The sequence below is a fragment of the Neophocaena asiaeorientalis genome, unplaced genomic scaffold (assembly GCF_003031525.2).
Source record: "Neophocaena asiaeorientalis asiaeorientalis breed wild unplaced genomic scaffold, Neophocaena_asiaeorientalis_V1.1 scaffold86, whole genome shotgun sequence".
Lineage (NCBI taxonomy): Eukaryota > Metazoa > Chordata > Mammalia > Artiodactyla > Phocoenidae > Neophocaena > Neophocaena asiaeorientalis.
In genome coordinates this window covers 1,884,005-1,897,894 of record NW_020175039.1, presented here as the reverse complement: position 1 = coordinate 1,897,894, position 13,890 = coordinate 1,884,005, and the positions used below count along the sequence as shown (strand labels likewise).

At 38.7% G+C, this 13,890-nt stretch overlaps 1 protein-coding gene across 2 annotated transcripts in view; it reads left to right on the top strand.

The window, feature by feature from the left end:
• The window catches only part of ACSL3 (acyl-CoA synthetase long chain family member 3), an 80,726-nt gene that overhangs the window by 53,977 nt on the left and 12,859 nt on the right, over window positions 1-13,890 (top strand). For both annotated transcript variants that reach the window (XM_024763173.1, XM_024763174.1), the window contains 7 exons: window positions 5,319-5,496; window positions 6,756-6,865; window positions 7,730-7,868; window positions 9,840-9,990; window positions 11,431-11,554; window positions 11,792-11,863; window positions 13,144-13,283. In XM_024763173.1, the coding sequence (XP_024618941.1) occupies window positions 5,319-5,496; window positions 6,756-6,865; window positions 7,730-7,868; window positions 9,840-9,990; window positions 11,431-11,554; window positions 11,792-11,863; window positions 13,144-13,283 (914 nt within the window). The remainder of the gene's footprint in view (window positions 1-5,318; window positions 5,497-6,755; window positions 6,866-7,729; window positions 7,869-9,839; window positions 9,991-11,430; window positions 11,555-11,791; window positions 11,864-13,143; window positions 13,284-13,890) is intronic.

Genomic DNA, 13,890 nt, shown 5'->3' with positions numbered 1-13,890 from the left:
AAATGAATGAACTCTGAAGCTTTGTTTCTGTCTTATCCTAAAAGTCTCTTTTGAGCTTCCAAGGGAAGGTAAGTGAAGATGCCATGGTTCCGCTGTAATTATGCCCAGGATACTGCGGCCATCAGCTTCACCAAGACAAGTTTCCCGAGGGGCACAAACAGAAGAGCAAACAGCGAAGAAACAGAGGCGGCTGTGTTCCTGAGGCTTGGCCAGCTTTTCCAGGACTATATCATGCTGTCATTTTAAGTCTCATATGGTTTTATAAAACTGTGGCAGAGTGAAGCATGTGGAATGTGTCAGTAGCTCCTGATTCCAGCCTTCCCAGCAAGTGCTTGTACTGATGTCTTTTGAAATGAATTAACAATGAAATGATCAGTTTCCAGAACGTTTTAAAAATACATGTACCTGAAATAGAACAGAGTTGCAAAGAATAAAAATAACTTTGCAGTGAAACAGAAGACACAAGACCAGCTCAAACATTTAGTGATCTAACTTCTGGAGATACTTTACATCTTTTTCTTATATATTTTACACACCTTAGAGAGAAGAAACTAGAAGGAATTATGAAGTCATAGTGCTTAGAAAGAGAAGTTTCACTATGACTGACATTCCTTCTAAATTGATGCAAAAAGATACTAGAAATACTCCTTTCTGTTCTTAGGAGTTGACTTAGCTTTCTTTTCCTCTTCCTCATTGCCTACTTTTGTGTTCTTTCTTTCTTGAGTCATGTTTTTATCCTATTTGCATATGTGTATGATATTTATTTTTTGACTTATTAGGATATTTACATAATTTATATAAAAAGTAATGGCCCATCTCTTGGCCAGAATTTGTGGTTGGTTATTATGTTAATACTCTCCCCAGCCAGAACGCTTGGTTTTCTTTTCCATACTTGCTCTTCTCCTTGTCATCCCCCTGTTTGTTAAAGGCACCGCTGTGTACCAGATGGCTCAAGTCAAAAACCAGGAGTCTGATTTTTTTTTTATTTTCCCCTTACAGCTCCCTCCACCCCTGCTCCCTTTAAAAAAAAAAAAAAAAAAAAAAATCAGGTCTTCTGTTTCCACTCTTGCCTCTACTATAATCCACTCAAACACAGCAGTTGAAATGATATTTTACAGCTGTTAATCAGGCCACCTTGCTCACTTGCCCAGCAACATCTCAACTCCTTTCTGTAGTGCAGTTGGAGCATTGTGATTTAGTACTTAGATTCTGGAATGAATCTGCCTGGGTTCATATCCTAGTCCGTCACTTAATAGCTGTGGGATTTGAGCAAGTTATGTTTATTCTGTCTATGCCTCAGTATTCTCATCTGTAAAATAGAATAATAGTAATTATCTTATTGTGAGAGTTACTTACAGCATACCTAGCACGTAGTAAACACTAGTAAAGGTTAGCTGCCCTCATCGTCGCCATGGTTATTACCAGCTGTCCAGATCTCTTGAATATTTTCACTCTCTGGCTCCCTCACAATAATTTGTTTGTAAAGATCTTCATTTGCAGAGGGAAAGGTTAAATGAAGCCAGATGTACTTTGTCGACGGTAGGAAAGCATATATTTTTGAGATATCTCTGTTCTGAGTGGTTAAAGTAAAAGTTTTAGTGCTGATAGAGGTTAAACTCAGCTACCTGAAAACTTAACCTTTATAGAATATCTCATTCTTCAGGGCCCTGACTGGTTAAGTATTGTGTGATTTTGTTTTATGGAATGTTCTGTATCGTATCTCCATTTTATTTTTATAGTTTTCTTTTGAGATAAGAGGCCTTCCTCATCAGCATAATCAAGGTATCTAATTTCATAGGTTCCTGAACAAAGGTAAATTATTAAGTTCCTGTGTCCCAGGCAGTGATAGTCTGAGCGACATTGATACTTACATATGTGTATGTCACACCTGTCATAGAATGAAAATACAGGCAATTAAACGTGAGAGAGGAAAGTGACTGTAGGGATCATTTAGCCTCCACGGTGGCCGTTCACGTAGCCACACTAGGCGTGCGTCTTCCTGACTCTTAGGACAGTGAAACATATTTATGTCTCATGGGTCACAGGTAAGAATATTTAAGAGGTGCTGGTAAAAGATGTATGCGATTGAATGGTGATGAGAACAAAAGAAGCCAAGGGAGTTAAATGATCAGGTGGATATGGACCTTTAAAAAAAGCCATCGGCTTCCCTGGTGGTGCAGTGGTTGAGAGTCCGCCTGCCAATGCAGGGGACACGGGTTCGTGCCCCGGTCTGGGAAGATCCCACATGCCGCGGAGCGACTGGGCCCGTGAGCCACAACTACTGAGCCTGCGCATCTGGAGCCTGCGCCCCGCAACGAGAGGCCGTGACAGTGAGAGGCCCGCGCACCGCAATGAAGAGTGGCCCCCGCTCGCCACAACTAGAGAAAGCCCTCGCACAGAAACGAAGACCCAACACAGCCAAAAAAAAAAAAAAAGCCATCTTTTAAACAAATGAGGCTGCTTAGAGGAGAGGATGAAGACCCCGAGGCCCAGAATGAATTGAAGTTGTTTCCTTACACCGGTCTGTTCCACACATTTAGCGAATAATTGCTGAGTGCCTGCTACATGCTAGTACCGTCCTAGGCACTAGCAGACAATAATGAACAAGACACGCAGATTACTTTTTTCTGGATCTTGTATTTGTATGGGAGGAAAAGAGACAATAAATAATAAGGTAACAGATTTAATAACTGTTGTGAAGAAAAAAAGCTGATTGGAGATCAGTGATAGCCTCTCTGAGTAAGTGACGGCTAAGTGGAGGCCTGAAGGCCAGTTACGAACCCTCTTTGCAGTGGGACAGGATTGTGCAGTGGCTCTAACAGGAATGAGCCCAGCTGAGGGAGGCACTTAGGGAGCAAAGTTCATGACGGCATTCAGACCCTGAGACCGAGTGCCTCCTTAAATTTCGTGCCCTGAGCACCTGTTTTGCCTCATCTTGGGTCCTGCACTGCCTGTTTGAAGGACAGAAAAGACAAAGTTGTATTTATAGGAAGTGAGTCAGGACAGAGGTTTTGAGATGGGCACAGAGACACTGGCAAAGTCTAGGACCCTTAAGGCTTTGTAGGCCAGGGTAAGGTTTTCTAACTCCATTCCTACTGGAAAGGGAAAACACTTGCAGAGGAGTAAGCCGATTTATGTTTTTCAAAAGCTCACTACTGTAGGGAGAAGGGGCTAAAGGGGAATAAGAATGGAAGTTGGCCAGTTAGCATTCCTTAGTTCAGGGGAGAGATGGACTAGGGTGACAGGGTGCAGGTGGAGGGCAGTGGTTGCATTGGGGGAATACCTGTTAGACAGCTTAGTTGCATAATCAAGTGAAAAAGCAGGTTGGAGATCCAAGTATGGGTGGTCAGGACTAGAGATGGAAACTTGGGAAGCTCTTCAAATTAAAGTCCCAGTGAGTCGAGCTTTTGTCAGGGACACTTCAGCCTCTGTGATACCGTGAGGGACTGCAAAGGGTATGGGTACAGGTATGTGTATGTAGGTTATTAAACTTGGTGGTAGGAAGGTAAGGGAATTTCTGTTTAATTTCTGATTTCTCAGTGGAGTGTGAGATAGTATCGTCACATGGAAGTGGAGAAGGGAGAGAAAGGGTAGAGGATATTTGAGTAGGGAGAAGGTTTCAGATAGCCATTTCAGAGGGTGAGAAAATGAATGTACCAGGGAAGCATAATAGGATTGCTGGGTGGTGAGATCTGTGATCCTGGATTTAAAACACCTGGTTGGTGTTCTTCAGCAGTGTTCCACAGTATAGGCAGGGAACAGATACATGAGTTTAATCTCAGGGTGGGCTAACCATAGGGTCAAAGTTAGGATTTGAGACCTTTTCTAGCACAAGTCAGATAAAATTATGGGGTAGGTAGGGTCCCTTAAATGTAATCTTTATGGGAAAGATCACTCCTAGAAAATTCAGTGGTTTAAAGAATTAAATTCAGATTTTGGTTACACTTGAATTAAACTCATGACTTGATTTCTTTGCACCATCATTTATTTGGGTTTACATATTTGGGTTATATAGCTAATGCTTTTTCAGAACACATATATTCTCTGAAATTTACAAAACTCATTTAGATTCTAGAATCTAGGAGGTAGCTCGTGCCTATCTTTGGAGTGTGAAATTCTTAATAATGGTGAATCCAGTTCCCACACGTTTCGGCCAAATTCTCATCTGCCTTCTCACCGCCAGAGAGCTCCTTTTGAGGCCATTGGAGCTCTGTGTGCTGAGCATTTCATGGGGGTGCAGAGCCAGGGTGAGGGTTTGGGACCCACTGAAGTTAAGTGAGCATTTTAATTTCAGCCGCTTTATCCAACAAAATGAGAATTTACTTCTCAAGTCCAGTTTGGAATAGGGCACTAGAGGGCAGTATTTAACTTTTTCCATTTGTATCTTCATCCAACCTCAGTTTTCTAGAAATCTCTTAAATATTATAAGCATTTTTGAAAATATGGTTAGATGGTTTTAAGGCATGAGAGACGGATGTTAGTGACGCAGCCATGTTTGGGAACTGTCTATATATTTTTGCAGCAAGAACAGCTTTCTGTCTAATCTGTATATAATTGGGGATTTACGGCCTGATCTAAGTTGGAGAAAATTCTTAAAGGTAGTTAAGAGGGGGTTGTTACTAATGTGAGCCTTGATGTCACCTGCACAAATAAAAGTCGAAAGCCCTGCCACGCCAGCGGGCATTCAACAGAGGGACTCTGGAAAATAGTATGACAACTCCCCACCTGGTCGTATAAATAGAGACTTGTTTACTTTGCTTATGCAGAGTTAGTTACAGCAGTTCCAACTGAACGGCCATAAGCATTTCTGTTAGCTTGGGTCTGCCAGTTGCTGTTTGTGAATCATGTTGTACTGTCTGATACTGAAATCCAGGAATTCATAAGTAGAGGGAAAGTAAAATGTTGGTATCAGTAGTACTTGACACTAGGTTAAATCATAAACTAGCATCTACATTGTTTAAGTAAATGAAGTCTATAAATGAATTCTTAATATATGTGCCTTTGGCCAGAAAGTTGACATTTAAGATCCTGTCAAACCTTGAATATTTTTTAAAGGAAAGCAACCCCCTACCCCCAAATTACAGTTAAAGATTTGGCAAAAGATTTGAGTTGTCATAGAAGATATCACAAAAGAGCTAATTTTCAAAATAGACTTTTCACTTGAAACTCACTTTCCAGCTTTTCGTTAGAACAAAATAGTTTATATACAAACACAGCTTTCTGGTCTGTCAAAATGTGGAACACATCCTGGCTTCTTTCTAGAAATTAATATCTTGGTTAATTTGAAAACCATTTTTGTATGCTTTCTGTTTTATCAGGTTATTCTTGGGAACTATAATTGGCTGTCCTTTGAAGATGTCTTCGTTAGAGCTTTTAATTTCGGAAATGGCTTACAGATATTGGGTCAGAAACCAAAGACCAACATTGCCATCTTCTGTGAAACCAGGGCTGAGTGGATGATCGCTGCACAGGCCTGCTTCATGTATAATTTTCAGCGTACGTGGACTTTCTTATCTTCTCAAAGCGTGGACCTAATGTTGTGGGAGAGATGATACTCACTTTTTATTATAACTATTTACTCCCAAGAGATTAAAATTCTGATGTTAATTTTTACCTTGTATCCAATCAGTGGATAACTCTTTGTTACCACTTAGAATTGTTGATCTATTTTGGAAAAGGAACCAGTTGTGGAACAAATTATACCATGTATAGTAAGGGGACTTGAACCTGTTCAGAGGGGACTTTCTGGGTCTGGGGAGCTAGATCTGTACCTGTGGGTCATTGCTCTGCCACCCCTCTCAGAATTTTCTTTTGAAGTTAGTGTCATCTTGTTATGCCACTTCTGTCAGTTAACAGCTGGCCTCTAAAACACTTCCAGTACTCAAACCTGGCTGCTCCGTTAAATGGTAATTTTTATGTTGTAACTATAACACAACCTGTGGAAGTTGTGATGCTTCAGTCTGTGAGGTAGTCCTGGAGGCTTAGTTCAGAGGTCTTGGTGCCAAATATGATGATGCAAAATATGGACATTGCTTATCCTTCAGATGAAACAGAAAAGCTACTTTTATCAGATTTCTTGCTGTAAATGCCTCTGCTGTTTCTTTCTAAACTGGCATACCTTTTTGTTGTCACAGGTTTGGGTTTACAGTATGTTTCTTCTAAGAAGCTTTAATTATCTCTTACAGTGACTTTAAGTCTACCTTTTTTGAGTTAGGGAGAAAGGAAATAAAAATTCTCTTCATCCTCCTCATTATTATTTAATTTTGACATTTCTAAGAATGTCTTTCTTTAGATTTTTCTACTTTAGCATAAGCAGTATTACCACTTGTTCATGCTATATTCTTAACAAGTAATATCTTAAATATGACATTCAGTGTGTTATCTTATTGGTATATTTTTCATATTTTAGTATCAAGTAGTTAACAACTAAGACTGTGACATTTTAGAAGTCAAATGTAATTCCTTTCAACATGACAGTCTCAGAATAGCATCTATAGGTAAAACAAAATAAAATAAAAAACTTTTAAATTTTAAAATATTGCAATTTTGGGGGGAAGTTACAGAAGGGTGAGTAGGCATAATGTTAGTTCATATATTAAAATAATTTAGAAAGACAGCATGAATAGATCACAAACTGTGGATCTAACAGTTTAGGGTTTAGTATGTTCCATCCACGGTCAGAGGCTTTATTTAATTCCTTTTAGTATTTCCATGAAATGTCCAAATGTCTGACTTGCCCTTCTTTTTCCCTGTAGTTGTGACGTTGTATGCTACTCTAGGGGGTCCAGCAGTTGTTCATGGATTAAATGAAACAGAGGTGACCAACATCATTACTAGTAAAGAACTCTTACAAACAAAGTTGAAGGTGAGAACTAGTTTTCTAATAACTGTCCCGTACTTTAGAATTTTCAGTGTCATGAGCTCATTATTGATACTTAGTTCTTTTATGATCTTTAAAATCCTTAATATCTCTGTAAACTTTGTGGGACTCTCATACTTTGTTCTTCTCCTTTAGAAAAGAAAAAGTGGATTTCATATATATTTGTGTATAAGCAGCGCAGAGAGCTACAAATTAATTGTCAATGTGTCCATGTCAGAGGTGAAGGGATCACAACTTTATTGTGCTCATCTGTTTTCTAGTCTATTTTCAATAAATTTGTAATTTTTAAGGATTATTTTTAAACTAGTAATTCACTTGGTTCTGAAGCATTTGAGTCGTTACAAGTTTCAGAATTTTTTAAAGGGAAGAAAAAGACTTTACAAAACTACAGGAGAAGGGGTTTCTTTCGTCTGCAGACAACTCTGTGAAAACAATAATATCTGATTTTTTTAAAATACAAGTTTATAAGAGGATTCCCTTCCTCTCCCCCTGTATCTTTATTTGCCTCTTAAAAGCATGAGGAGTGTTTGGCTACCCTGTAGTTCAGGCAGTGTGTGTTTACATGCCCATTTTTGTAAGGAACTGACTTTATTGATTAAGATTTTACCAAAGAACAAGGGTACACACAGCAAATCTAATGTAATAAAACAGTAACTTACATTTCAGACCAGTAGTTCTCCATCTGAAAAAAGGGTTATTCATACCACTACACCCCACCCTTGCTTTTTTGAGGCAAGAAATTAACAATTTGCTGAATATGGTAAACTGCTTTTCTTGTGTCCTGGGCTATTTGTCAAGCTATTTAAAGAAGAATAATGAAGAATACAACGAATGCTTGTGTTTTTCCAGGATATAGTTTCTCTAGTCCCGTGCCTGCGGCACATCATCACTGTGGACGGTAAACCACCGACCTGGTCTGAGTTCCCCAAGGGCGTCATCGTGCACACCATGGCAGCAGTGCAGGCTCTGGGAGCCAAGGCCAGCGTGGGTATGTGGCGGTGTCCCAGTTCCTCATGCATGTTCTACAGTGACCAACGGTGTTCTCCAGAAGTGCTCCAGATATTTGATTCTGAAGTTAGATCAAGTGACAAACTAGTTTCCTAGGCCATCACTTTGGGAAGAAAGGTCACCCTAGGTATAATGTCATCTACCCTTTAAAAAAAGAAGCAGCTTAAGGAAAAACATGAACCTTACTTTATTAAAATGTTCTAAAAGTAGTATTTATTTGAAGTTAATTTAAAATACTTTTTCCATTATACAGTTTTCCCGTTTCCCTTTTTCTCTTTGCTTTAAAGTTAGTGTTTAAACCAGATAACAAATAATGCCATTATTTGTTTAAACAAATTTAAACAAATAATGCCATTAAACTTGCCCTATGTGAATTATCTGTAAGTATTAACAGATATGTTAAGTGTCTAAACTTGCATCCCTCCTTTTACTTTCTGCTCCAACTGTGTTGTTTCCAGAGGGGACATCTTTCTGTCCTCCAGCTAGCACACCCAGGCATGGTAACCGGAAATTCCCACTCTCAAATAAGTGTCAGAAGATGCTAGAGAATACATTGATGTTTAAGGATATCACAAAAGCTGTTAGGATGGTGGGACTGTACTTCCTTTATAGTTGGAAACATAGTGATGAATTAGATGTAAACATTCACTCAGCTTGGGAATGGGGTTATGCTGAGGTTAATTTTGGACAGGTTGAATTTACCTGCTGGTGGGACATTCAAATGTAGCTTTGTAGTGGGGAGTGGCCTATACAAGTCTAGCACGCTGGAGTTTAATTTGGAGTTAAAAGATTGAGAAGCTAGAAACAGATTTTAATTAAAGCTGTGGGAGTAGGTGAGGTCACCCACAGAGAATGGTACCTCCAAAGGCCACCAAGAATTGGTCAGAGAAGAAGGAAGAAGACATGCAGCGTGTGGTTCGTGGGAGCCGAGTGAAAGGAGCCCCTCAGTGAGGCAGGAGTCTTCAGCAGGACCAGGTGCACTGGAGGAGTCCGGTGATGCGGGGATTGCAAAAGCACCGTTGGACTTCTTAGCCAGTGTCACTTCAGAGAGAGCAGCTTCTGAGTGCTGGTGGCAGAGGAGAATGGTGCCATGGGATGAAGGAGTGAATGGCGGATTAGGAAGCAAGAACTTGAATGATGACAATTGTCAAGAAATATATCTTGACAGGTAGGAGAGAAAGAGTTCACTTGGGAACGTGTTTAAAATGTTTTCCTCATTTATTTAAGAAGACCGCATTTAGGGTAGTTCCAAGATTAATTCAGGCAGATCACCAGTGCTATCCATGACCTACTTCTCTTAGTCTTTCTTACTGTGTCACCTCTGTATGATGTTGGCTGCTGTTCTTAGGCTTGTGCAAATGAGGGACAGTGTCTTTTAATCCAGGATTCCGAGTATAGCCATGTTAACTTCACCGCTCTGAAGCAGAGAACGTTTTGTAGCAAATGTCTAGGTACCCTCGTCTGACCACCCTTATTTCTTAGTTGAGTTGCTGGAATGGCCTTTTCTCTCCCTATACCTCCTTTCTTTCCTTTTTAAGTTAGGTAACCACACAGTAGCTAAAGTGATCCTTGTCACAGGTGATGACAAGCCTGTGTTGAAAGTAACATTGCTTTCCACCCAGAGTGAAATCCAGAGTCCTTCACATGGCCTCTGAGATGGCATGATATGGTGCTGGTGGCTCCTTCACCTTCATTTCCTGCCACTTTTCCTAACATCTTCTCACCTTGCCCTGCTTTATTTTTCTTCATAGCTCTTACAACATTATAGATTTGTTTATGTCTGTCCCAATAGCATATATCTCTTATGTGCAGGGACTTGATCTGTTTTGTTGAGCTTGTATGAACCCAATTAATAGTTGTTAACTCACTTAGACAAACAGATGATTATGACAAAGTTGGTGATACAGCTAAATTTCTCAGAAGTATGTGTGTCTTTTCTTCTCCAATACAGAAAACAAACCTCATAGCAAACCAGTGCCCTCAGATATTGCAGTAATCATGTACACAAGTGGATCCACAGGACTTCCAAAGGGGGTCATGATCTCCCATAGTAACCTTATTGCTGGTATAACTGGGATGGCGGAAAGGATTCCAGACCTGGGGTATGTCATAGTAAATAAATTTGGGGTAGTCCAGTATTTATGTCTGTTGTTACATTAACGTTTGTGTCATTTATTACTACGCGGTTAAATTAGTCCTTCAGAGTCTGTTTACAGTAGGTATTTCTTCAAGAAAATGACACTAAAATTACAAAATAGTTGGGTTTTTTTTTTTTTTCCGTGATACGCGGGCCTCTCACTGTTGTGGTCTCTCCCGTTGCGGAGCACAGGCTCCGGACACGCGGGCTCAGCGGCCATGGCTCACGGGCCCAGCCGCCCCGTGGCATGTGGGATCCTCCTGGACCAGGGCACGAACCTGTGTCCCCTGCATCGGCAGGCGGACTCTCAACCACTGCGCCACCAGGGAAGCCCTAGTTGGGGGTTTTAAAGTATAGCTGATAGACATCATTGTTAATATTTACTTGTTACTTTAAAAGTGCAAACTTTAACTGACTTAAATGTCTTAAATTATTTTAATCAGTTGGTGTTGTTACCTTCATAGTCATTTTTATACCTAAATATTATACTTCAAGTGAACAAATAATATATCCAATAAATGCTTATTGAGCTTCTCTCTTCAGTCTCTGATTTTTCTTTTTAAGACACACTCCGGTAGTATTGGGGGAGAGTGGGTATACTGAGATGCGAAAGAGATCAATGGAGGAAACCAGATGGGAGCGGGTTTTAGGGGTGGTGAAGCTAGCATTCCCAGAGGTGGAATCAATATTGTGATGACTGATCGAGTGCAGTGGTTGGATGCACAGAAAGCATACACACACGTGTTACTGTGGAATTGAATTTGGGGATGGAGAGAGAAATTTTTGTGTGTGCATAACTTTTAGAAAAAAAAAAGTAAGAGCAGCTAATTCCTTCTGGGAATAGGAGTAGTTCTTGAAATATATGGATATGTATACATATACATTTTATTACGTAAGGTATAATTTAACTCTCCGAACATGAATCTCATCCTGAGATTCCTGGCAGAAGGCTGTGGATCCTATTTGAACTCTCCTGTTTGATAGCCCATTAGCTTTAAAGACCATTTCCTCCTTGGGGGAATTTCTTCTGTCCTTCCAAAGAACATTCATTTCTTTTTCCCCCCTCCAAGCCCATATTTCTTCTGTCCTGGCGCTTTGCTTCTGCAGCACGCACAGTTAGTGAGTGCCTTCCAGGAGGACCTGGAAACAGGAGGCACTTCCTCAGAGTGTCTGCCTCCTCAGCTTTAGGTTGAGCTGTACTACAGTTCTTTTCCCTGACACCCTCAGTGTCTGTCTCTGTCTGTCTGTCTCTCTCTTCTCACACACACACACACATGCACGCACGCACGCATGCACATGCATGCACACACAAAGAGCCCAGATTGAGCCCTGAGGGTAAAGCTCGCTCCCGTTTTCACAGAAACAGCACCTGACTGTTGCTTCCTGTATCTCCCTTTTCTTTTAGGGAGAAGGATGTTTACATCGGGTATCTGCCTCTGGCCCATGTTTTAGAATTAAGTGCTGAGCTTGTTTGTCTTTCTCATGGATGCTGCATTGGCTACTCTTCACCACAGACTTTAGCAGATCAGGTAAATTAAATTCTGTGATTTGAGATACTAAAAAATCATAATTATCTTTAACACAATTTTCATTCAGTATGACAGTATATTGTAAGGCTGACAGTTAATCATTCTAAAGGAACTTGCCTTTTAAGTGCTACTTAGAATATAAGTGAATTAAAATGATGAGTTTGTAATGTGTTTAAGAGTTTCATTGAATTTTTAAAATAAAGATCACTTTATATAGATAACTTTTTCTCTCTGTAGTCTTCAAAAATAAAAAAAGGAAGCAAAGGAGATACATCCATATTGAAACCAACACTGATGGCAGCTGTCCCGGTAAGAATTGACCATTAATCAATATCGCCTGCTAAAAAAGCATCTACAGAAAGTAAATGCTAGTGGAAAAGATATTGTTGACAAGGTAGTTTATGTAGGATTTATTCCTTATTCATTATCTGTGTTACCTTGAGCTCTACAGTATTTATTTGATCTTGTTTTATCTTTTTTTTCTTGCTTATTAAACAATCAACTTAGTTTCAGCTTCGATATGATATTATCATTGCCTTTCCCTAAATAGCTTCTTGCTCAAATCATTTTTGTGATATCTGTTTGCTATTGGTAGAAACCTGAAGCCCAGCAGGAGATAGGAGAAAAGGTTTGAGATCACCTCCTTCTAAGCAAATCATATCTCCCGAGTCCTTGGGGAGAGTCTGGCCTGGACACCAAAAAAAAAAGGGACAGAGAAGTTGGTGCAACTTTGAATTACCCTAGCGGCACTGTGCATCTTAATACCAGGCATAGGGAGGGGCCTGGGAATAAGATCAGTAGAAATGGGATAGCAGTGATTTTCTGCTCCCCTAATGTAAATTTTACGAGGCTCTCTGATTTTGTTTGAGAGTGTTGGGAATTATAATTGGATACTGAGTGTTCACATTCAAGCATAATTGCTTAGTTATTCCAAAGTCAAATATAAATGACCAGTAATTTTGGAGTTTCATTAGGTATGTAGTTTCCTTAGTACTATCTTTCTTTAAAGTTTTGGTTCACATAAATATTAAATATAATTTAAAATTGTAGAGAGAAACTATTTCAAGTCATTAAAGTATATGTCATAGGAATAGGCATAGTAAGCAAAACACAGTGCAGACAAGGAAATTTTTCATGGATGCAGCATTAAAAGTCAAACAACCAACCAAAATAACCCCATGGTCTTGTTGTGAGCAAAGAATGTAGTACTTTATATCTTTATAAGATAGAATGGTTTTTAAAATTCTCTTTTAATTTTATATAGTTGTTCATTTATTTAGTGAGTTTAGTTTTTAGTTCAGAATAAATAAGAGCAAAGCAGTATAAAGAATCAATAATGGCATATTACTGCCCTAAGGTTTTTAATATCTCCCTGCCCCCCATTTTTTTTTTACTACTCATGAGCATCTATTAAAAATTACAGAAATCTCGTTTTTAAACAAATTGTGGCTCTATTTTAAAAGTTTATTCTTGACAGAATGTATCTTTTAAAATGCCTCTATTGATGGAAATAGTAATCTGATGTTAAGATTTTAAATAAGGTAGCTGATAGCATTATTGACTGTATTAACTCATTTTTATACATCTAGGAAATCATGGATCGGATCTACAAAAATGTCATGAATAAAGTGAATGGAATGAGTAATTTTCAACGCACTCTGTTTATTCTCGCCTATAATTACAAAATGGAACAGATTTCAAAAGGGCATGGTACTCCGCTGTGTGATAGGTAAGTAAAGGCTCTCCCTCTCCTTGATAACTTGATCATTTTATTCACATTAATAGCCCAATTAATTGAGATAGTTATAAGAAAAAATTATCTTAAAAAGTCAAAGGGACTCTAAAAAAAATCCATCTTGCATAAGAATATGAGCAATTAAAAAAGATTGCAAGGTCATTTGAAAAAAATTTTCACTAAAAATTTTACTGTGTTAAATGTGTGCTTATGTCTTCTGTGGACACTTAATATGATTTTAATTATTTTGAGAAGTTTCTCTTTGCTTTTATATTTATTTCAATATGAATATAAAATGGCAACCAAATATGATTAAATGTTTTGTGTTTAAAGTGTTAAATGAGTTTTACCACACACCTGTCATTCCCACCCCCGCCATGGCACTAATAGAATAAGTAGATTTAACTATAATATTGTTTAGAAATTAGAAAATAAAAATATGACATTCAAATTATTTTTTATGGGAACGTTAATGTAGTTTTCATATGTGTTTCACATTATTTAAAACTTTATAATTTTTTTCCTGCCTTTTACTCATATCTCCAGTGAGATACAGAATTGCTTTGTAAAGCCTATTTACATATATATATATATATATATA